At 37.7% G+C, this 23,764-nt stretch overlaps 1 protein-coding gene across 43 annotated transcripts in view; it reads right to left on the bottom strand.

Annotated features, from left to right (window-relative positions):
- Positions 1-23,764, bottom strand: part of FRMD6 (FERM domain containing 6) — a 384,502-nt gene that overhangs the window by 19,360 nt on the left and 341,378 nt on the right. For 21 of the 43 annotated variants that reach the window (XM_081507320.1, XM_081507319.1, XM_081507321.1 and 18 more), the window contains 8 exons: positions 22,563-22,807; positions 15,672-15,762; positions 12,747-12,826; positions 11,692-11,768; positions 9,117-9,303; positions 5,401-5,556; positions 1,382-1,447; positions 432-500 (listed from right to left, as the gene is read on the bottom strand). In XM_081507320.1, coding sequence (XP_081363446.1) covers positions 432-500; positions 1,382-1,447; positions 5,401-5,556; positions 9,117-9,303; positions 11,692-11,768; positions 12,747-12,826; positions 15,672-15,762; positions 22,563-22,661 — 825 coding nt within the window. In that variant the 5' untranslated portion in view covers positions 22,662-22,807. Of the gene's footprint in view, positions 1-431; positions 501-1,381; positions 1,448-5,400; positions 5,557-9,116; positions 9,304-11,691; positions 11,769-12,722; positions 12,827-15,671; positions 15,763-19,823; positions 19,961-22,562; positions 22,808-23,764 lie in introns of those variants that run through there. The other 22 variants (XM_081507285.1, XM_081507281.1, XM_081507282.1 and 19 more) reach the window with 5 other exon arrangements.

Here is a 23,764-nt window from a genome sequence, read left to right as displayed (position 1 = left end):
TATTCAAGAGAAGTTAACTTCCAAAAGAACGGTCCAACCCCCATGCAAAGAATAATGTACCCTCTGATTACAGCTTTCTGTTTTCTAATCCCTCTGCTGTACATTTTAAAAAATAATTCTGTTTGATGAATTCATCTTGAACTTTTCCCATCACATTTTTTCTGCAACTAGGGTAGAGTGGTGGGGACCAGACACACAAATTAAAATTGGTGATTTCTTTTGCTGTAAGACTCTGTGATTTTAGGTTCACTACTGAAAAGTGGCAAGGATTATAATTACAGCACATGCATAAGAATCTAAGAAAGCTAACTATTTTCATCTTCAATTTTGAGAAAACATCAAGTTTTGTGCCTGAAACAATATTTTGTTTAAAAAACAAAAGTCCACAAAAACAAATAGATGAGTATTTTAGTCAGTTATTTTAAACTTACCACAAACACCAACTTTCCAACATTGGTCCAAGGGAAATCATAAAGTAATTGTTTCTCTTCATCTAAATTCTGTGGAAAGAATGATGAGTTACTTATAACTCGTATACGTTATGCACATAGAGCTACCGAGGAAACTGACAGATACTCTAAAATAGCTCTAACTTCTTTCCCAGAAAACTAAAGTACCGTAATTAAAATCTGAAAGAGGTCCCCAACTCTTTAGAGACATGCAGACAGTAATTAAAAGAGAAATGATCCAATTCTGCCACTTTGGGTTCCTCGGTGACTACGTTGCCTTTCAAGGCAATCTTTTCCCTTCTGGCCCATCTCTAAATTTAAATAAAAAGTCCAGAAGACTCAGGCATTCAAGAGATGAGATAAGGCACTCAGACTTTCATAACTGGATATTTTGCCTATACCAAAGATAAGGCATCCTTATGTTCTCCCAGGTCTCACAGACCTCCTCTTTCCCCTGTTGATGGTGGGATGATAACACCATCCCACCTGCAGAAGGATGACAGGAACTACTTACTCAACAGATGAGTTTTATCGGAAAATTGTAATGGAAATTAAAACATCTGGGTCAGATACTTTATCACAAAGTCATTTTTCTTTCCGTAGTTAACAGATGCACCAGATGATAAAAAAAGAATGCTAAAAATTAATGACACACAAAGAAAAATGTCTGGATATTAATGATCTATGAGTCATAAATGTGGGCCAATCTTTGGTTTGTTGTTTTCTGTTCTAGAGGACTTACTGAAGTCAAGGATCAGACTGTTTAACTTTGTTTATCCCACATCACCCACATCTGTGCTGGACAAATAAGAAGTAGTAACCAGTCAACGGCTGGAAATAGGACCAGTGAACATAGCCCAGGACCCAGCAGGCACACTGTCAGAGTTAAGACATAGTGGATACCATTTGACACCTACTCCCCATTAACTAACCTGAAAAATCTGTATTCCCCGCATGGTCAATCCAAGGGTCAGAGAAGCTTCGATTTCCCTTTTATCCTGTAGGAATAAAATTATAGGAAAAAGTGTGTCTTTCTTCTGTAAGAAACAATTCAGCACCAAAGAATGATAAATTTCAGTATTAGAAAGCTTTTTAGTTAAAATAGCTTTGCCTTTCTGCATCCCTCTTTTCCTGTAAAACACAAGAAAATCATGGGTACATACTAAATCAATAATGGTATTTTCTACTTTTTAAATCTTTGAGATTTCAGAGTTTTAATGTTTTTACTATATTATAAACACTTTCATATCTGACAATATTCTAAATTTGTGTGTTACTGAGAACTCTGGAAAGACTATTTGCTGCTTTTACATCAATTTTTTTTTAAACCTTCTATGCTATGCTAAGTCACTTCAGTCGTATCTACTCTTTGTGACCCTATGGACTGTAGCCTGGGATTCTCCAGGCAAGAACACCATAGTGGGTTGCCATGCCCTTCTCCAGGGGCTTTTCCCTACCCAGGGATCGAACCAGTGTCTCTTACATCTCCTGCATTGGCAGGTGGGTTCTTTACCACTAGCGCTGCCTGAGAAGCCCCTTTTAACCTTCTATCTAACATCTTTTCTCAGATGTTAGAATCTTGAATATACTGTCATAGTTATATTCTGAGGTGCAGTAGATTTTGTGTATTTAAAACTGGTTAAATCTCCCAACTCTGAAACAAAAGTTAGAGGCAAGCCTGAATAGTTAATGGGCTTCCCTACTTAGACAGCATACTAAATAGCAGAGACATTACTTTGCTGACAAAGGTCCGTCTAGTCAAATCTATGGTTTTTCCAGTAGTCATGTATGGATGTGAGAGTTGCACTACAAAGAAAGCTGAGCACCAAAGTATTGATGCTTTTGAACTGCGGTGTTGGAGAGGACTCTTAAGAGTCCCTTGGACAGCAAGGAGATCCAACCAGTCCATCCTAAAGAAAATCAGTCCTGAATATCCATTGGAAGGACTGATGCTGAAGCTGAAACTCCAATACTTTGGTCACCTGATGCAAAGAACTGACTCACTAGAAAAGACTCTAATGCTGGGAAAGATTGAAGGCAGGAGGAGAAGGGGACGACAGAGGATAAGATGGTTGGATGGCATCAGCAACTCAATGGACATAAGTTTGAGTAGGCTCCAGGAGTTGGTGACGGACAGGGAAGCCTGGAGTGCTGCAGTCCACGGGGTCGCAGAGTCGGACACGACTGAGCAACTAAACTGAACTGAACTGAACTGAATAGTTAATGCTCTCTCATGAAGATAGTTGAGAGCTATAAAGCTTTACATCATGTTAGTTTGGAAAAGGCACTTATTTTTAAGAAGTTCAGTTATCACCTGCCAATATGATATACATTCAACCAGCTAAACCATAAACTGAAAAAAAAAAAAAAAAACCACAACAAGTATAAGCAAAAAATACTGTACTTAGCCACATCTTTTAAGCACTCATCTGTAACAAGTGGTTGTAAGATATAAAGTTCAAAATAGAAAATAAAATTGCTAAGTCACTAAAGTATTTTCATTATGAGATTTCTCAATAAAAAAAATAAATGAGTATGTACAGCTCTTTATTATGTTCAGTGCCAGTTTTTGCAGGATCATGGAAAGAAGTATCTTTAGAAAATGTATCCTCAGCTGGCATAGTAAAGAGAAGATGGAGCCTATATTCATTACTGGGGCTGTTTTTTTTCCCCCACTAATATTCTTTACATCAAGAAAGGCACATACAGTATAGGTTTAACAGGAGAAACCAATTCATCACTATGAATTTAGGCCAATATCCCTTTCAAGGCTGTTCTGATTGCTTCCAGAAATAAGATTGTGTTCATAAAAATGCTGGTTGTGTGTGTATGAAGTATGTATCACTGGGCAAGAGGTACAGAGGTTTGTTGTTGTTGTTGTTGTTTTAAATTTCCTATCTCCTGTCTCCATTTTATAAACAGGTCTTAAATGAAGTACTTTTAATGGAAGTCACTTAATTTCTTAAAAGAATGAAAATTCTCCCCATAAGGAAAAAAATATCTATTTCTCCACCTCAATCAGTTCGTTAGCATTATCTTGTTTTAAGGAGGCCACAGTGATTTTTATGCCATGCAAAAGTAGCACACTTGGAGCAAATTGAAAAATTAATTTTTACATAAAAGATAAATTAGAGATATCTACGTTATCTACTAAAGGATTCTTCATAGGATTCTTTAAAATACCAAAGCTTCCCTAGCAAATAGAAAGCAACCAATATTTACTGAGCACTCACTAATGTGCCAGGCATGCCATCTGGCCATTTCAGATTCATCATCTTGTTGAATTCTTGATGACCTGTGACACATATAGGATCATTCCCACTGAACAGATGCCCAGGACTGCAGCGACAGTCCCCCAGGATCCCAGCAAGAGTGAGTGCTGGTGGAGGGTTTCTAACTGATGATCTGACTCTAAAGCCATACTCTCTCCAATGTATCATTCATACTTCTAATACATTTTAAAATATAAACTTATTGTCAAAAATGTCATTAATTTTCATTTTCTCTTGTAAGTTGAGGTGTCACAATGAACTCTCTTAAAAGAAAAACGAGAACTCAGTCTTTCAGGAATTTAACTGAAGAGATCTTGTGGAAGTCTTTGTCTTTCAAAGATGACAGGGCATTAACAAAGCATCTCTTGGGCATGAAAGGGGAAAAAATAACATTCTTTGCTCTCTTTTTAAGTTTTTTGAAACAGCCAAGAAAATTACCCAGCAATATATCTGATCTATGGTCCATTATCTAATGGCCTAATTATGCCCATCTTACCACAAGAGTGTAGCAGAGATAACAAACCTAATAATACCAAAGACAGTGGTAACAGAAACACGTTTAACATCATACTTAACATGTGCTGGGCACTGTTTTAAGCACTTTTCACCCACTAATTTCTTTAGTCTTTAATAAACCTCAGAATTTATTGGGTTTGTTACCATCTCCATTTATCTGCAGGGAAACCAAAGCACAGTAACATGCCTAAGGTTACATAGTAAGGACTGAAGCTGGGATTTAATCCCAGCAAGCTGGATACAACAGACCACACTCTGAACCACTTCATCCTATTTGGTTGGAGAATAAATATGCCTTTGAATACTTAGGTGGGAATTGAAGGGTTCTTACCATGGAAGTGTTAATTGTGGAATAGGGAGAGGAGTGTGGCGGAGGAGAGGGAGAGAAGACAGAATGTGGTGAATAGTTTTGCCAGTGATTCCCTGTGAGACCCACCCCAGTTATTATTTGGATGTGTGACCTCTGACTCAGAATGGAAAAATGAGGCTAGAGACACAAGAACACAGAACACAAGGACACAGGACACAAGGACACAGGACACAAGAAGGAACAAACTTCAGAGTGAGAGAAGCAAGAGAGTCAGTGATTCAGGCACAAAGGTTCTTTAAGCGGGCATGGCTTGACTCCTGTCTTTTACTAGTTTTGTGATCTTTGGTATGTATCCTTGTTTGTAAAAGGAAGATTACAGTCCTATCTTATAGAGTTATGAGTATTTTTTTTAAAAGGATAGATATGAAGTGTTCCCATAAATACAAAACTCAATAAACATTAGCTGTTGTGGTGGTGCTCTTATTACTAATGGATACAATGCAGGTGTGGCTTCACTTATTAAATAATTACTGATCAAAGAAGTAGCAAACTTTACTCCCCAAGGCAGAAATGCAGATTTGGGAAGGAGGAGAATAACTATTTCATAATCACTGAAAAGCCAGAAGCACAATTTACTGTCACTTGTCATCTCAATATCAGACCCACGAAAAAGACTCAATCCTGCTCCCAGGCCCGAGGAAAAACATCACTGACTCCAAGACTGACTTATGATGACAAACAGCAGTTCAAATAAAAACTCTTTTAAAAACCCATTTTAAAAACAATCAAAACTTTAAATAAAAGCTTTTCCTGATCAACAAGGTACAGCTGCAGACTTATTGCAGTTTTGTACCTTATACAATCTGTAGTAGTGAACAGCGACGTCATCCAGTCGGACAGCCTCTTTGATATATTTAAGATGAGCCTCAGAAGCTGTCAGTGCAAACTGATCTTTGTGCATGTTTGGAATGTGCTTCAGGATGTAGTCCTTCCCTCTCTTGGAAACAACCTGTTGGGATACAACGGGAGCGCAATGCAACATTTGTTGGAAGTATTCAAGTATAACACGACCCTCACCCCGCAAATGATGAAAGGCCGAGAACTGAAAATAGGCCCTTGAAACTGGCTGATTTCCACTAGAAAATTCTCACGCTGATTCTCTTTTGATCATCTGTGACGTTACTAGGCTGAACAAGCTAATACTAGAAGGTACAGAGTCAGTTTAGCTGTAGTACTTCATATCTAAGAAGAAAAATCACAAGAAATGGGAAAAATATGTTCTCTTGACTTTAAAATCACTAACAAAGAAAAACCATGCAAACTTGCACAATTTTGTCCACATCATTGTTTATGCTTGCAGAATTACTGGCACCATGAAATACAGCTACTGTTAGCACATCTTCAGGTTCTGGATCCTACTTAACTCTTCTAAAATTACAGCCACTGAGTGGGAGGCTCTAAATGTTAATCCAAAGAAGCCAGAGGACAGCAACAAATTCTTAGAAACATTTCTGGTTTCTGCATAAGAGGCTGATGTGAACACTCTACTCAAATGCTTGCTGCTGCTAAGTCGCTTCAGTCGTGTCCGACTCTGTGCGACCCTATAGACGGCAGCCCACCAGGCTCCGCCGTCCCTGGGATTCTCCAGGCAAGAATACTGGAGTGGGTTGCCGTTTCCTTCTCCAGTGCATGAAAGGGAAAAGTGAAAGTGAAGTCGCTCAGTCATCCGACTCTTAGCGACCCCATGGACTGTAGCCTACCAGGCTCCTCCGTCCATGGGATTTTCCAGGCAAGAGTACTGGAGTGGGGTGCCATTGCCTTCTCCGACTCAAATGCTTAGGAGAAAACAATTTAACTCAAATATTCATTACAATTTACTGTGACTTCAGTTTTCATCAGACAGTAGTCTAAGCTTTCAAATTTCAAAAATATATAGTGTCCAGTAGCTACAGGCTCAAAATAAAGGTGTTGATAAGTTAAAAGTCTTAGCTGACTTCATGAAGATTATAAAAGATGGAAAGAAGTATGCAAAGTGAACAAAAAGCATTTTTAGTGCTCAAAATGATCAGAATTTAAAAATTAGAGAATTTTTAGTTTTATCAGTTTTTATAGTTATTGACAATTTTTTCTTCCTATGAATATTTTAAGGAGAATTAAACATGCTGAATTATTGGCCGATAATCAAGTTTTGCTGAAACTCATTATAGATTTTTTTCCTTCTAGATTCCTTTTACATGGAGATCATTTAAATCAGTACTTGTCTACCTTTTTCAGGTCAAAGAACCCCTAGAAAATAGTATTTGAAAGGGCAGTGAAGTATATATAATAGGTGGTTCTGGTGATCACAAGGGTCGAGGAAGCTGGTATCTTAGCACCCTGGGTGCCATGGCACACTAATTGGGAAGCTCTGTTTTAAAGACCAAGAGTCCATGAGAACCTGATGATAACTAGAGAATGGAAATACAGGCTACTTTTGGTCCCGCAGGCACTGCTATGTAATAGCTTGACACCCTCTGTGGTTTTTTTTCAACAACTGAAGCACAGTCACCCCATAAACAAAAGCTTGTACTGAGTACCATGATGTGAAATGCTGAAGAAACAGAAAAGGTTAAGTTTACACCTGTTCTTTAGAATATCCTAAGAAACACTCAGATTACTGGGTGCAAGAGATAAGCAGAAGATTCGAAAATAAAGTACTTTTGTTCAGGGTCTTACTGAGCCCAGAGGAAGGGCACTGTGCACCTAGACAGTCCCTCCAGAGAACACACCTGGGCCGATGAGCAGGAGTAGCCAGGTAAAACAGGGAGGGTGCCTCACCAGCTAAAGAAGCTGCAGGCAGAAAAGCCCAAAGTGTTAACTACAGGAGGTGTGCAGACACAGTAATGCTAGGTGTTGCCAGAGCACAACACACGAGATTCAGGACAACCAGAAAGGAAGCTGCAAAGTCTGGCAGGGACCATGAGCTGGGAAGTTCCTAGGTCATGTTTGGCAGTCAGGCCTTCACTCTGCAGGTGAAGGTTTAAATCAGAAGCTAAATCGACTCCTCTGAAAGCTGTCCCTGTCCCCCTGGAGCAGGGACAAATGTCCACTGGTGAGTGCTGATGAGAGCTGGCACCTGGGAAACAGGAGGAATCATGACCTGGGTTGGGGTGGGGATGCAATAATGTTTAGGAAGTTAACAGCAACAAAAATACAAGAGAATTTTATTTCCTAAGCTGGGTGATGGGGAATCAAGGGTTTATATTAGAGGATGTTCTCATGACTGGATGGAGCAAGGTAAAAGAAGAGTGTTAAGGAAGAGCCTGAATGACTCTTAAGTTTCTAGGTGACCAGGGCCACTGGTTGAGGTTAAGAACACAGGGGCAGGAACACACAGAACTGAGGTGGGAAGCAGATAAATTCGATCTGGGGCACCGTGAGTTTGAGGTGCCTATGGGTAAACATCTGTCTTACAGACATAAGGGAAAGAAACAGATTTGGGAGGTGCCAGCACATAAGTGGTTGTAAAAAGCATTAATTTGGAGGAGATCTCCTGGGATAGGAGTGACTAAGTGTCAATCACAGCAGAGAAACCCAGGAAAAGACGTGAAAAGTGTCCACTGGATTTGGCAACTTAAACATCACTGGTGGCCTTAAGGACAATGCCAAGAGTTGAGGGGCTCGTGAGGAAAGAAGGCAGATAGATGTTGGCTGAGCAGAACACGTTGAAGTAAAGACGCTAAAACATCAAATTTACGTCACTTTTTCAAGAAGCTTTGCTGAGAAGGGAAGGAGAGATCGGTAGTTCTTCTTTCCCTCTCTCCTTCCTCCCCTGAAGATAGGGAGGTGTGAACCAAAGTATGCTCTAACTTAAGAGGAATTATTTCGAGTAGAGGCTGAAGATACAGAAGAGAGAGATGCCTCAGCAGAGACCTGGAGGAAGAACAGGAAGTAATGTAGCAGAGTATGGTGGAGGAAGGATGGCTGAGACAGTCAGTGCTCAAATAACCTACATTTTCTTGCTGAAGGAAGGGGGTGGCTCCTCTTTTGATAGTGAAGGAGATGGTGGTCAGCACAAACAGTCCACTTATATTTGTTTTCTCAGCACAGGAGAAGTTGTGAATGATGTCACTTTTTAAAGAATAGTGTTTTTCTTCTTCTGAAGGGGAAAAATGCTGCTCGAATTAAGAGTAAATAAGGAAGTCAAGGCTGAGTAAGTCTCAAAAGAAGGCTGACAAATTCCCAGTTCCAGCATCTTTAGGATGGATAGCCATCCTCTTCCTCACTACCTACGTGCAGGTTGAGTCCGTGGAGAGACTGTGTGTGCCATGCTCTCAAGTGTGAACTGTGTACCCGGGTGTCATGGAGGGTGTGTGGGCCATCAAACACCTGGCTTTCCAGTTCTTGAAGCTGCATGAGTAGCTTGACTATTTCTGGTCACTACTGGTTTCTCTGTCATTGCCATTCTGCCTTACAATGTGTCTAACATAGAGGGTAGACATTTTATGGGTTGATATGTCTCTATCGAAATAGAACAATGTACTAGAAATGTGCTAGAGAAAATGCTTTAGATCTGAAAACAGTGCCTACCCAAGATGGGAAGTAAGCCTCGGGCTCAAAGTATTTTCCATAGTGCTTATTCCTTTTGAAGTTCCCAAGATCAGCCTGCAGTGCAAAGGCTGCCAGCAGGAAGTAGGCCTCCTCTCGGAGCACACACTGCGAATGAAGAACTTGTTTTCTCAGGTGCCAGTAATAATAGTATCTTGCTGCTCTGTCACTAGGAAAATAAAAGAAAGCAGAACTCACATTTTGATGGAACAGTCTAAACGCATGTAAACAGAGCCCAAATCCCGCTGTCTATCTGGGGACAGGAGCTCTTCTGTTCTGCTCCCTCCTCCTCCCCCACTTCACTTGCTGCAAAGGGGGAGGTTGTGTCAATATCTGATTGCTGCCTAATGGCTGCTTCACTGAGGTCTCAGGGAGACAGGACCCCAAGTCAGACTACCCAGACTGCAAAAGCAACACTTCCGGAGGCCTACGGCATTTGATTCATTCAGAGGATGGAAAAAAGATCTGAATCATTCCACTCCAATGTGGTAAATAAATACTACATTGAACAAGTATTAGAAGAGAAGCCTAGGCATTCGTTGTCTGTATTAAAATAACTTTGCTACCATGATGCTGCACACACGACATAAATAAGGACAAATATGGGGACAATCCTGGTTTTAATGCCATGCATCCTTTTTTGTTTTGTTTTTCATCTGAGCAAATTACAAATATATTAGGCCCTTTTAAAAATATTTCTATTTATATGTTCTACTAGAAAAAATTTGCTTGACTATAGTTTTTTTTCCCTCTAAAAATGAATGAACTGAAAACTCTCTTAAAATCCTTTAAAAAAATATTAAGCAGATGTTACTTTATGGGTGTGCTTTTATAGGTACATGCCACAAAATCATGATAGTCCTCACAAATGGAAATAGTAATAGTGCACTCATTACGATCTGTTGAGGTCAGAAATAAATATAGTCCCCATTAAATACACTAAGGAGTGCTGACTGGGTAAAAACATAGTCAAGCTCCAAAAAATGTCACAGGCAAACAGGACGCCTCTGTGATCAAAGTAAAAATGCAAAGGAAAAAAAAAAAATGTGTGTGTTTGTGTTGTGAATTTAATGAGTATTTGCCTCCCTATTATTTTAGGTTGAATGTTTACCTGAGATTCATAGCTCATTAGTTGATGATAATAAAAACATATGTGTTTATTTTAACCAAGATCATGTTTAAGAATGAAGAATTTAAAAATAAAGCATTTATGTAATTTTTTCCCCTTGCGACAGAGTACTTTTCAGAGCACTTCTTTGTATAATGCTGAGTACACAGCGTTTGGACTAGCTCATCACTGGAGAAAAGGGCAGAAGTATAGGGGTTAATGAAACATTCATTAGTCCCAGGGGGCTAATTAGTGGCTCAATACTATATTTTTCTTCTTTCCAGCACATTCCATTCCAATTAAGTACACTGACTAAAGATTTTATACAAACTGAGAATAACTAAAAAGGTTTCTCTGCCTTTAAAAACATCCTTTATGGGCTCATATTTTTTACTTTTTAATTTGCATGTGGCAATAATATAAATATTAAGAGCAAATCTCAGATACAACTCATTAGCTAAATGTATCTTTGTCCCCTTTTACATGGGGGTTTCTCAAAATTTAAAAATAAGTCAGTGAAACACAGAGTTCACATTTCTAGTAATTTCTGTCAGGTGGCAAAATCACCTCTGAAAGTCTTCCAGCACTGAATCCTCCTATACAAATGTTAATCTGAGCTTCTGAACTGGTGACTTCTGGGTCTGTATCATGTGCAGAGTAGTATTCAGGCACCCACCTCCAGAAAAGGAATCAGTTACCTGCCCTTGCCAAACTGCATCTAAGATTCTCACAGGATAGCTCCATTGGGTGTAATCTTAGCTTTAAAGATACTGCCAAGAACAGAAGTAAGACCCCAAAGGTGAAAAGAAAACCAGGCGATATAAACCCCCATGCATTTTTATAGGACAGAGTTCTTGCTGCTGTCCGTTTTCTCATCCCACCAACAGAAAAGAATACAATGCATTAACCAACCTCTCCTCTTTTCACCAAAGTGCTAGTTCTTCCTTAAAGGAAGTAGCTTTTCAGTGACTGATCTGTTATGGAAAATGTAGAGTAGAGAAAATGTGAGCTGGTGATACTGTTAACAATTTCACTGATAGTCTAACATTACCACTCGTTCATTCAACAAATATGTATTGAGTATCTACTGTTACCTCTGTTTTAGGGACTGAAGACATATGTGTGTGCAAAAGTTTTTTTTTTTTTTAAAACCCCTGTTCTTGGGACTTCCCTGATGGTCCAGTGGTTAAGACTCTGTGCTCCCAATGCAGGGGGTCCAGGTTTGATCCCTAGTCAGGGAACTAAGATCCCACAAGCTAAGACTCAGAGCTTGTGTGCTGCAACTAAGACCCTGTGCAGCCAAGTAAATTAATTAAAACAGAAAATCTCCCTGCTCTTTTATATTCTAGCAGGTGGAGACAAACAATAAACACAAGTACTTTATTTGATATGTTAGAAGATGAGTGCTGTGGAAAATGAAAGGTTTGGAATTTCTCCTTGTCCTCATACCTGATCAATCGGCCATTTTCCACATAATACTGCACACGGAAGTGGATGATCATAGGAGGTCCAAACTGATCAATTCCCTAAACAAAGACACGCATAAAAATCAGGCTGTTTTTAGTTACTTCAAAAATCAGGGTTTCAAAAACAACAAATATCATTTTCAAGACACTTTTTAAACATTGAAAGGTTTGATCTACTTCTAATGAGTAGGGGCTTCCGGTAGGTATGCAGTTGTCCATGCAGAAACAGGAAGTTATAAAGCATCATCACTATCTGATACTCATTCACTGTAAAGCCAGTGACAACATAAGGGAAGATAAAAATAAATGCCAGTGGAGAGTTCTAGCTGAGGTCCAGCTCCTCTCCCAGCTCTGTCCCCTGTGGCGACCATTTGCTTCTCATTACGATGTTCTCCTGGTCCTCTGACATCCCACATATCAAATTCTAACACGCTGTTTGTTTATTTAGACATTCATGTTCCTTACTTTGTAGTTGGCTTTGAAGTAGCGTTCGGTTTACTCCAAGAATTCTTAAATACAAATTGGAGGATCAAGGATTACACACTGGGGATTATTACTGTTTTGTGAGGGTGATCTTGAGAACACTAGGTAAATTCCCAGTGAAAGGTCTCCTATGCAAATGCAAGGCACGGGTTCAATAAAGTAATAAAATATCAAGGTAAGGACAGTAAAAGCAGATTTTAAAACGACTAATAATTTCTAGACAGTCAGTTTTGACAACTAATGTGGCCAAAGAAGAGGAACAAATACTTTTTCCATGATTTTCATTTCAAAACATTATCCCAAGGTTATGGAAAAGTTATTGTCCAATATTATTTTAGCAGATGTTCAAAATCTTTTGCTACATGCTATAAGCTATTAATCCTTCACTAATGTGATATTTTAGAACTTATAATTCATATCCCTTCCCAAATCTTTACTATATAAAGTGTTAAGATGTTTTCCTAATGTATAACAGCTAAAATAAACCTTTTTTAAAAATCAAAATAATTTTGCTGATAAATGTAATCTCACCCAAGTGACTTCGTATTGTCGTACCTTGCTGGCCTCTTTCTTCCATTCTTTTGGACAATACTTATAAAGCTTTTGTGACAACTCCATATACACATGTTCATTATCTGCACATTAAAAAAAAAAGGAAACCAGGTGATACAGATTTTTTTTTAAAGAAAAGAATATACAAAGACATGGGATTTTCAAAAAAAGCCTGAAGCTTTCTGAATGTACTCTGAACACACATATCACCAAAAAACTCAAAACATAAAAAGATAAAAGGTTCTGTGGGATAGCTATTAATGACATTATTATTTTGCTTTTGCAATACAGAACATGTATCATTGAAAATGTTAACATTTAGAAGAAATATTAGATTCCTATTCTTGCTTTTACCTAGTTTCCATGGTCATTATAACTTATAGTTTAACTTCCAACACTGTGGGTGTTACTCAGCCTTAGAAAAACATGCTTTTGTTTGGTTCACAGAGGATTCATCTCATAAGTGCAAAGTAATAAAAAAAGGCAGAAACAGCATCTTAATTGCTTTGTAAGAAACTAAAAAAAACTGATGATAACCGATTTGTTTCCAAGTGAGGAACTTGACTCATGTGTTTTGTGAAGAGAAGTCTCTAATACTATTCCTTCTCTGCATTATCCACATAAAGCACAGAATGACAAAATGATAAAGCATTACTTGCACTGCTTTTGCGGTTGATCTTGTGGTAAGAAGAAAATAATCTTACGCAAAACAAGAATGGATGCCAAAATATTTCTTCAAGGGAATGATGTTCTTAAGATGAACAGAAAATAAGACTGCTAAGTAACCTATGTAAAAATGATCTAAACATGTGAAAACTAGCTGGCAAAAAGTGCCAAAATTTTCAGATTTCCCAAATGGACTCTTTTAAACAGAGGTATTTCATATGAAAAGTATTCCTATCTTGTACAAAGTTTTCAATTTTGTTTTTTTGAACTCCTTCCTTTTCCTCTAACCATCACCTGGGGTCATGCTCATGGAAAGCCCTGCATAAGAATGTACTCGTTGTGGAAGAAAAGTGTGTCTCTTTGACTGCTCCAAGGATAAAACACATGCCCACACTGTCACTCATGACTGAATATTGGAGTTTGACAGAACAAGTCAAACGTTTGACTAGAATAGGAAGGGTAAAGCCACTCTTTGTCAATGAATGTCATAATAAGTCAACCAGTGTGGTTGAAAGGGGTAAAGAAGAAGTCCTAGAGATAAGAAGATGCTACTAAAATCCATTTATCACATGAACTAAAACCATCTTCCATTTCTACTATGTTACCAATAAAACATGAAATGGACAAGATCAGACAACCTGCCTGTTGAAACTGATTTGTTTTTGGCTTGCGTTCCTGTCTGAAGAAGCAACATAATAAACAGAACTGAGACTGCTCGCCATAATGGCATATACATAGTTTTTTAAACTACCACTCTGTTTTTCACCATCCAGCAGTTTGACCAGAGCTGTATACTTTCTCAAGCACACATCAATCCTGCAAAGCAGGTGAAGCAGTGATTTCCATTTGACATGAGAGAAAACTGAAATGGAGAGAGGCAAGGGATATGTCTAAAGCCACATAGCTAGCTAGTGGTAGAACCTGAATCAGAACCAGGTCATCTGATGCCTGTTCCAAAGTTCTTGCACCATCCTGCAATCTCTCTTCTAAAAGACACATCTCAAAAACTCCTATTTTGAAAACCAAGGAAACTGATTTTATGAGATTGACTTGCTGAACAGCAAAGATCAACTGTCTGCCTGTAGTTGGAGTAAGAAGAATTAACTCTGTAGGGCATCTTATTTCCCCCAGGCTCTTCCTTGAAAGAATGACTGAGGTGTGTACTAATATACAGATGGAGCTGAGCATTTGTGTTTTTACTGCTTCCACTATCACAGGAAGAAACTGAAGAGTAAATGGTTGGTTCCTTTCTTCTTGATGTGTTCCCTGCTTCATGGTCTCTGGCCTCTTCAGAACTGTCCTTTTAGATAAATGAAAACAGCTCACATTTTGGAGCTGAACTTATTGATCAGCTCATCATGATATACTTTCCAATTTGGGAGATCTGAGCATTTTATGGTACTAACCAGATTCTCAAGATATCATAAACCTTTAAATTGAAACCAATTTCAGTAGTAGAAAATAATTCATATCCAAATACAAAATACAGCTACATTTCACAAAAAAAGGTTTCCTTGGAAAACTGAGCAAAGATCTGAAAGGTTTTTTGGCATCTAGGAAACTAAATTAGAGAAATTTTAAAGTATAATTTGAAAGAAAAAAGTTTTAAGGAACGGCTACACTTAAACTCTGGGAACTTAACTCTAACTAAGGTGTCACTGGCAGAGAAAGCTTATATGGAGCCCTTTATTTGAAAATCTTCTCCATGTAAAGTATACAGAAGAAACCGATCCCACATCTCCAAGTTATATGTTTTGACTGGAAAAAAAGAGAAGGGATAAAGGAAGGAAAAAAGAAAATAAGAGTAAGTTAATAGATCACTTTGTTATACTATATCTTCATCAGTAAGAGAACTGGAATAGAGAAAAGTCAGGTTTATTATGTCCATATGTCTTTTAATGTCAAAAATTAAAAAACAAATTAAATTACAAAAATAACCAAGGTAATCTGCTATAGTGCAAAGAAACAAAAATCAAGTTGGGTTCATTAAAACATAAAAGAGCAAATGCATAAAATCTAGACTTGTAAAGAGGAACCAGTTTTTGAGTTCAAACCATAATAAATTCAAGACCTAAAATTCTAGATCATAGAAGAAAGATACAACAGTTGACTTTAAAATATGAATACTAGATAAAAGCCATGATTACAAGTACTTTGACAATCACAATTACATAACAATATGCTCAATTAAGTTACAGCTATAAAATGCCATTTTCTCAGGGACAGTTGGCTAACTCCATCAGAGACAGGACTGAGACTTACTTTGTATAACACTGAGTCCAAAGAGGTGACAGTCCTTTAGCCTGAGCAGGTCACACACCTGGACCAGTAACTGGTGACACAGAATTTTGACCTATGGGAAAAAAGACAAAGATAAAACAAACACAACTTAATAATTCAGCCAAGTCCAAACAGTGAGCCACAATCAGGCAATGTAATGCATCCTAAATATATGCAGAAGGGACAAGCTGACACTAGCAAAACAACAGTTGGTTTATGGAAATCACTTTAATCTATAGCTGTTTCAGTAATGATGATCACAATACAAATTTCTACAACATGGTAATAAAGTACCAGTGCAATCTTGTACAAGACTCACAAATCTTAGGACACATGGACAAGGCCTAACTCTATAGCCGTGGTGCACGATAAATATGTATTTCAGAAGGAAACCAAAATAATCTAATCAAATGATCAAAATTATTAATTATTAAAATTATTAATTTGGCAAGTATTTTTACAAGGAAAGTTTTCGTCATGGTGGTTTAAACAAAATGCTCATATACCACACAATGAGTAAATACCTAGCTTTTATTTACTTTAATCAATCACTTTCATTGACATATCTTTTAAGTACTAAACCAGGTTCTTTTCTGAGTCCTAGTATGACAACAAAATCATATTAATTTGGAACATGGAGTTAAGGTTAAGTTATGCTGAAAAGTCACACGCTGAAAGATAAAACAGTCTTTAAAAGACACAGTTTTACTGACTTTTCAAATACTGAATGAAGTATTTGGGGGGACACATAATTCTAATGAGTTTGCCTTGTTGAACTCAGAATCACTAAAGCTTATTGGTGTTAGGATTGACATTAGGAGACCATATAGGTCAATTTCTTCATTTGATAGACATATAAAAGAAAACCCAGAGAGCCTGAAGTCATGTACTTAGTATTATCAGAGAGAGTAACAAAGGACTTTGCTTATTTGTGTATTATAATATTTTTGTATGTATATATTATTAAAATATGGGCAACATGACAGTTCATTCTAGCTACATATATTATGTGTGGCATTTCCCCTCATATTTGTACTAGTAACTTACAACTTCTTTCTTCAATAATGATGCCAGTTACAGTTTTAATGATTACAAATCCTGAATTAGTTAACTCTGAATTAATGATTTATCATACTTTAATATATAACTTAGATTCAGAAAATAAAACATGTTGAGATCTCTTAATAATTGAGAGTAAAACAATTCAGAATGGTGACAATGTCAACTGGAATAAGAAAGATAGGTTTATGGCTCTTTTCCACATTCACTATTAATGTGAATAGTGAATTCACAGTGGCTCAGCAGTAAAGAAACCGCCTGCAATGCAGGAGACGCAGGTTCGATACCTGGGTCGGGAAGATCCCCTGGGGGAGGGCATGGCAACCCACTCCAGTGTTCTTGCCAGGGTAATCCCATGGACAGAACAGGCTGGTAGGCTGCAGTCCATAGGATTGCAAAGAGTCAGACACAACTGAGCGACTGAGCACATATGCAATCTGAAGCACCTTATCCACTAGAAGGTGCAAAAAGTATTTATGTAAGGCCAAGTAGCACCATTTCAGCTGTTTAGAAGTAACAGGAATTCCGTGAAGCTGGGACAGTGTCTTATTTTATACTCAGGATATACAGCAGGCATTCAGTAAATGTCTGATGAATGAAAGCCAAGGATCTGATTTCCTGTGGGTTCCTCACCTTCCTTCTGGTCTATGACTACAGACTACAGTACTCTGGCCCACTGAGCAGATCATTTAATACTGTGCCACTCAAGAATTTAGGGAAAATATATCAATATACATCCACCAACACCACTGAGGGGATATACTTGCCAATAGGAAATCAGTGTCACCTCATTCACTAAAAATACTTGGGATTTGAGTTCTGTATTACTGAAGCTACACTTTATAAATAAGTTTAAATAAAGAAAATGATAAAGTAATGGGAAAAGTATTTAAGGTGAAAGAAAACTGAACTACATACTACAAATTTGAGACTTAGAGAAGTCTAGGACTTTAATCTTTAGCTTTGATTGTATTTTAAAATGTCGTATACAAAGTACTTTGGATAAAATATGATTAAAAAGTTAAAAGAATAATTCCAAACCACAAGCTGTATACAAAATAAACTATGTTGTACCTCTGTATAACTGTCATTCAAATAATCTGTGTATCTCCTCCATACATCCTATATAATTATTATTGTTCCACTAGTTTTAAATCAAGTACCTGGAGCCTAATAAAGCTCTTTAACAACTATCAAGGAAATACAATGTTCTTGTTTAAAAACTGCAAGGAAGTAAGGCTGTGGCTCTGAAGTCTTACCTACTGTGAAAACAATTTTGAGTTTTTTGCATTTGCATATCATGAGTCTTGAAGGCTACATTTTAGTTGACTGAAATTTTTCAAGTTCTTTAATCTTCAGGAGCAATAGGAACTTTAAAAGTTGTCATAGAATATAAGGTATTAGGGATAAGAATGAAAGCATTATCTAAAAATATACTTTATCCGGAACTTTTAATAAAAACAACACTTAATTGTCAATGTCAATGGCTTGTTGAGCAAGAATGTCTAAAATATTCTACAGAAAAAGAATTCTTCACTCTCGTCTCAGTGAAGAGATATAATCTCTTAGCCACAATTTATATCACTTAAAAATTTTGTGACTCCTACATTAGTTAGTTAGTTCAGTGGCTCAGTCATGTCCGACTCTTTGAGACCCCATGAATCACAGCACACCAGGCCTCCCTGTCCATCACCAACTCCTGGAGTCTACCCAAACCCATGTCCATTGAATCAGTGATGCCATTCAGCCGTCTCATCCTCTGTCATCCCCTTCTCCTCCTGCCCCCAATCCTTCCCAGCATTAGGGTCTTTTCCAATGGGTCAACTCTTCACATGAGGTGGCCAAAGTATTGGAGTTTCAGCTTTAACATCAGTCCTTCCAATGAACACCCAGGACTGATCTCCTTTAGGATAGACTGGTTGGATCTCCTTGCAGTCCAAGGGTCTCTCAAGAGTCTTCTCCAACACCACAGTTCAAAAGCATCAATTCTTCAGCGCTCAGCTTTCTTCACTGTCCAACTCTCACATCCATACATGACTACTGGAAAAACCATAGCCTTCACTAGACGGACCTTTGTTGGCAGAGTAATGTCTCTGCTTTTAAATATGCTATCTAGGTTGGTCATAACATTCCTACCAAGGAGTAAGCGTCTTTTAATTTCATGGCTGCAATCACCATCTGCAGTGATTTTGGAGCCCCAAAAAATAAAGTCTGACACTGTTTCCACTGTTTCCCCATCTATTTTCCAAGAAGTGATGGGACCAGATGCCATCATCTTAGTTTTCTGAATGTTGAGCTTTAAGCCAACTTTTTCACTTTCCTCTTTCACTTTCATCAAGAGGCTCTTTAGTTCTTCTTCACTTTCTGCCATAAGGGTGGTGTCATCCGCATATCTGAGGTTATTGATATTTCTCCTGGCAATCTTGATTCCAGCTTGTGTTTCTTCCAGCCCAGCGTTTCTCATGATGTACTCTGCATATAAGTTAAATAAGCAGGGTGACAGTATACAGCCTTGACGTACTCCTTTTCCCATTTGGAATCAGTCTGTTGTTCTATGTCCAGTTCTAACTGTTGTTTCCTGACCTGCATACAGGTTTCTCAAGAGACAGGTCAGATGGTCTGGTATTCCCATCTCTTTAAGAATTTTCCACAGTTTATTGTGATCCACACAGTCAAAGGCTTTGGCATAGTCAATAAGGCAGAAATAGATGTTCCAAGTTTCCATGTTTAATATTTACCCAATGATTAAAATAATTTAGAACAATCCCTATTTGTTCAATTCATGAAAAATTACAATGATAAAAACTTACAATTACCCCATGCAGAAAGCCAATATTCTATCAATTACACTTCTCAGGGAATAAAATTTCTTTGCTTAAAAAAAGTGTTTAGAAATGATTTTTAAAAAAGAGACCATTAATGAAAGAGTTTTTGTTACAGTTAATTTATTCTACCACAACTTTACAAACACACTGCTATTTTCTGAAGATAAAAATGACACTTTGTAGAAAATGACAGGTCTTTGGCAGCCCTGAGTTGGCTTTCTAGCAGTGAGGGGACCCCAAGCTACTTAACCCAGTTCCTCCTTCTCCCTCCTTTGGTCCAGCAGTTTGCTTGCTAATGAGGAGTCTGGACATGGCAGGGCTGTCCATGGACCCTGGAATAAGGACAGGTCTCCATGGTGTTCAGAAGTTGAGTTTCATTAATAGAGTGAGAATACAGCTGAAAGAAATGAAAACAAGTGTGACTCTATTATGTGCTCACTCACTGAGGCCAGACATGGCAGCAAGCATGTATGCATGTTATGTCTTTATATCCTCACAATGTGCCTGTGAGGAGAGCAGATTATTTTCACTTTATAGAAGAGGAAACCAAAGCAAAGAACTAATTTGCCCAAGGTTGCAGATGTGAAGTAGGGATTTCAACATAGATCCCTGCGTCCCACCCTAGACTTATTAGATCAGCACCGCCAAGGAGAGGAGTCCAGTAGTCTGAGAATTTATCAAGCTCTCCAGATAATTCTTTAGACATCAAGTTGTAAAATCACTGATCTATAGGAACAAATGGTTTGCCTATCTGTCAGTCTGTTCTCCATAACTATCTTCCTCAACTGAGATTTCAGTATAAATTAATTTCTTAGAAAATTATAGCCAGCTCGTAGTATTCCTCATGAAATAAGATTAGTCTTCCTTCTAACTTACCTGAGGTCAGTAAGGTTTTGTTCCATATACTGTATGTGTGTACACATACATGAACACATTTATACACATTTGACCAGGTGAAAAGGCAGAAATGGAACTGAGAGAAGTTTCTTAAGTGCTTACACTATATGTTTATGTATAGTTTAAAGTTTTAGTTGCTACCTTCTCTATATAACTGTTAAAAGAACTCAAACAGCATATTCATGTATACATGTAAATTATATTTTAATATATTCTGACAATGCCCACACTGAAGAAGAGAGATAATGTTGCCAATTTTAACTAGGTTTTAAAAACCAAATGCTGGAAAAATAACAGTTTATCACTTTACACATCCAAAACAACTTTGGGTAATCTGAGTATAAAAGAGCTAAATCAAAGAAATTCTGCCTAAGAGACTGATAAAATTCACTCAATAGGCAGGTTTGATACTCAGACAATTCCTTTAAGCAAAAACAAGGCTACCTTAGTAAATCAAGAAACTGTGGTGACTGACAGAATGAAACCAAAATAATTATGATAAGCAGAATCTTTTCCTCTAAATTTTTAATGGAGCTATTTAAATGTCATATAGATTCAGTATAACATTTAGAAACATTCTTTTTATATGGCAATTGGGTTAAAAAGACAGTAGCAAGAACTAACTCAAGGCATGAACTGAGGAAATTTTTTCCTTAATTCCAACAGAATACAAAGAAAGAACATGAAAGTTGACAACAGGGAGAGGGGTTGACAAATGCTAGGCATGACTGTGATCACATAAAACTATGCAGCAGTCTCTACCAAAGCTCAATATATGCATACTTCATGATTCACGGTTTACTTCCAGGTATGAGTCCAGACATGTATATGTGTGTGTGTGTGTGTATGCTCAGTCGCTAAGTCATGTTCGACTCTTTTATGACCCCACAGACAGTAGCCCATCAGGCTCTCCCATCTATGGGATTTTCCAGGCAAGAATACTGGAGTGGGTTGCAATTTCCTCCTCCAGGGTTTCTTCCTGACCCAGGGGTTGAACCCATGTCTCCTGTGTCTCCTGCACTGGCAGGCTGATTCTTTTACCACTGAGCCACCTGGGAAGCCCATATACATACATGTATATACATAAAATGTTCATAACTGTTTTATTTATAATACTTCCAAAACTTAAAATAACCTAATACCCATCAATAATAGCTGGAAAAGAAATTGGGCATAGTCATACAATGAAATATAATGAAAAAAAGAATTACTGTCACATGCAATAGCATGGATGACTTTCACAGGCCAAATATTGAGTATATAAAATATAGCCAGATATAAAAGTGAGCACACCACATAATTTTAGCTGCATGAAATTCAGAAATAAGAAAACTACCCTATGGTGATAGAAGTGGAAATAGATATTATCTTTTGGTAGAGATTATTGATTAAGAGGGATCATAAAAGATCTTTCTGGGCCACTAGAAACCTACTGTATCTCAAGCTGAATGATGGTTACTTGGATGTATACACTGGGAAAAAGTCAGAGCTGCACACTTAATATTCCTATACTTTGCTGTAAGTAAATTATAACTCAACTTTAAAAGTAAAAACAAAAAATCAAAAGTGTTATATTCCTCAACGTCCAGGTTAACTATGAGAGTTAACTCCAGCTCATGAACTATAAGCAAGTTTAATGTACAAATACACAGCCTATTCTTGAAATTGGCTAGACTTAGGCTACAGCCTACTATCAAAACAATGATCAAGATGCATGTTAAAAAGTTAGCAATTATGTATTACATTTCATGCATGTAGGTGACAACTCAAAAGTATTTAAAAAGCAAACTCAGATATCCATAAAAATTATATTTCAATAAAAGTTTTTTAAAAAGCAAAGTGTTTATTTTTCTATATATAATATAGTAACCAATATTCTCTAATTTTACCAGACAAGAGAATGCTGAATACAGCTGAACTTAAGCTATCATTCAAAGTTTATACCTGTGTAGACAGCCTTAATACCCCAATTCTCCAGCATTATTAACGGTCTCATTCTGTGAGGATCTCATCATTAGCCAAGTCATAATTTGAATGTGGTCACTGGTGGGAACATCATCATTTAAGCATTTCTAAAGTAGGATCTACTCACATTTATGATGATGTTCAGAGATTCATCATTAGGGAGGAAAATACACACACTCCGGCGGTCTTGCATGACTCTGTTGTTATGGAAGTTCAATTTGTTCATTGTGTTGTGGGCTCTCTAGTGGTCAGGGCTGGGCTCCGAGTCCTCGGCAATTCCTCTGGTTCCGAGCACTCCAAAGCCAAACTCTGCTCTTCATCACACTCCCTACAGGAGAAGCATCGTGATATTCGACTACATGGGTTTCATAGCTGTAAAAAAAAAAGAAAGTCCAAAAGGAAGGAGGTTGTGAATGAAGATGGCAAGATTGGGGAATAGACAGTAGGGGAGAGGAGCAGCAGCAGGACAGGGCACAGCACGTCTCACAGTGAGGCCCTCCTTGTCTAATCACTGAGAACACACGGGCACGAACTCTGTACTTTACCCACTGCCAAGTGTTTTAAAACTTACATTCAAAGCTATGAATTAAACACAAAGCCAATGAATGTCTCTACATTCAAGGTGGTACTGTGTACTGCAGGGCTTTCAAAAACAGAGCCTGCCTTTGAGAAGTTTCCAGTCTCATATGGGAGACACTGAAGGGTACTGGAATAAACGAACAAAATGACAAAGCAGCAGTAATGACACAATTCTCAATCCCTCTCCTTTTTTTCTTCCAGTATGATCAAACTCAAATAAATGTCTTGGATCTTACTTTATATTCCTTCTTCAACCACTGTGGTCTGGCTTCCATTTCCTTCTTCTAACTAGCATGGCTTTGCCACAGGAAACCAGTGATATCAAGACCACGAGGAGAAACCACAGCATTCACTTTGATTGACCTCAGTATGTGCAACACTTACTAAGGCTGTTAAGTCCTCCTTACAATCTTTTTCTCCCTGAGTTTTTATGCTGCTGCCCTCTCTTCTCATTCTCTAACCTGACAATGGAACCTTTATTTTTCTGTTGTTTCACCAACCAGTTAACACATAGAAATAACATGATTGTATACAATAAATATTTGTATTTATTTTATATGGTGGATTTTGGTTACTTCTCATATCTAACCGGTTTATTAAACCATGTAATTTTACTTTTTAAATTCTCTCAGATATTCAGTGTAAACAGTTTTGCTTGTAAGTAATAAAGACCTTATCATCAATTTTCAATAACCACACTTTTTATTTCTGTCTCATGTCTCACTGCATTGGCAAGACTTTAAGAATAAT

The sequence above is a fragment of the Giraffa tippelskirchi genome, chromosome 7, assembly GCF_054371585.1.
Source record: "Giraffa tippelskirchi isolate mGirTip1 chromosome 7, T2T-mGirTip1v1.2.pri, whole genome shotgun sequence".
Taxonomy (NCBI): domain Eukaryota; kingdom Metazoa; phylum Chordata; class Mammalia; order Artiodactyla; family Giraffidae; genus Giraffa; species Giraffa tippelskirchi.
Note: the sequence above shows the minus strand (reverse complement) of the source record. Positions and strands in the feature narration are given on the sequence as shown.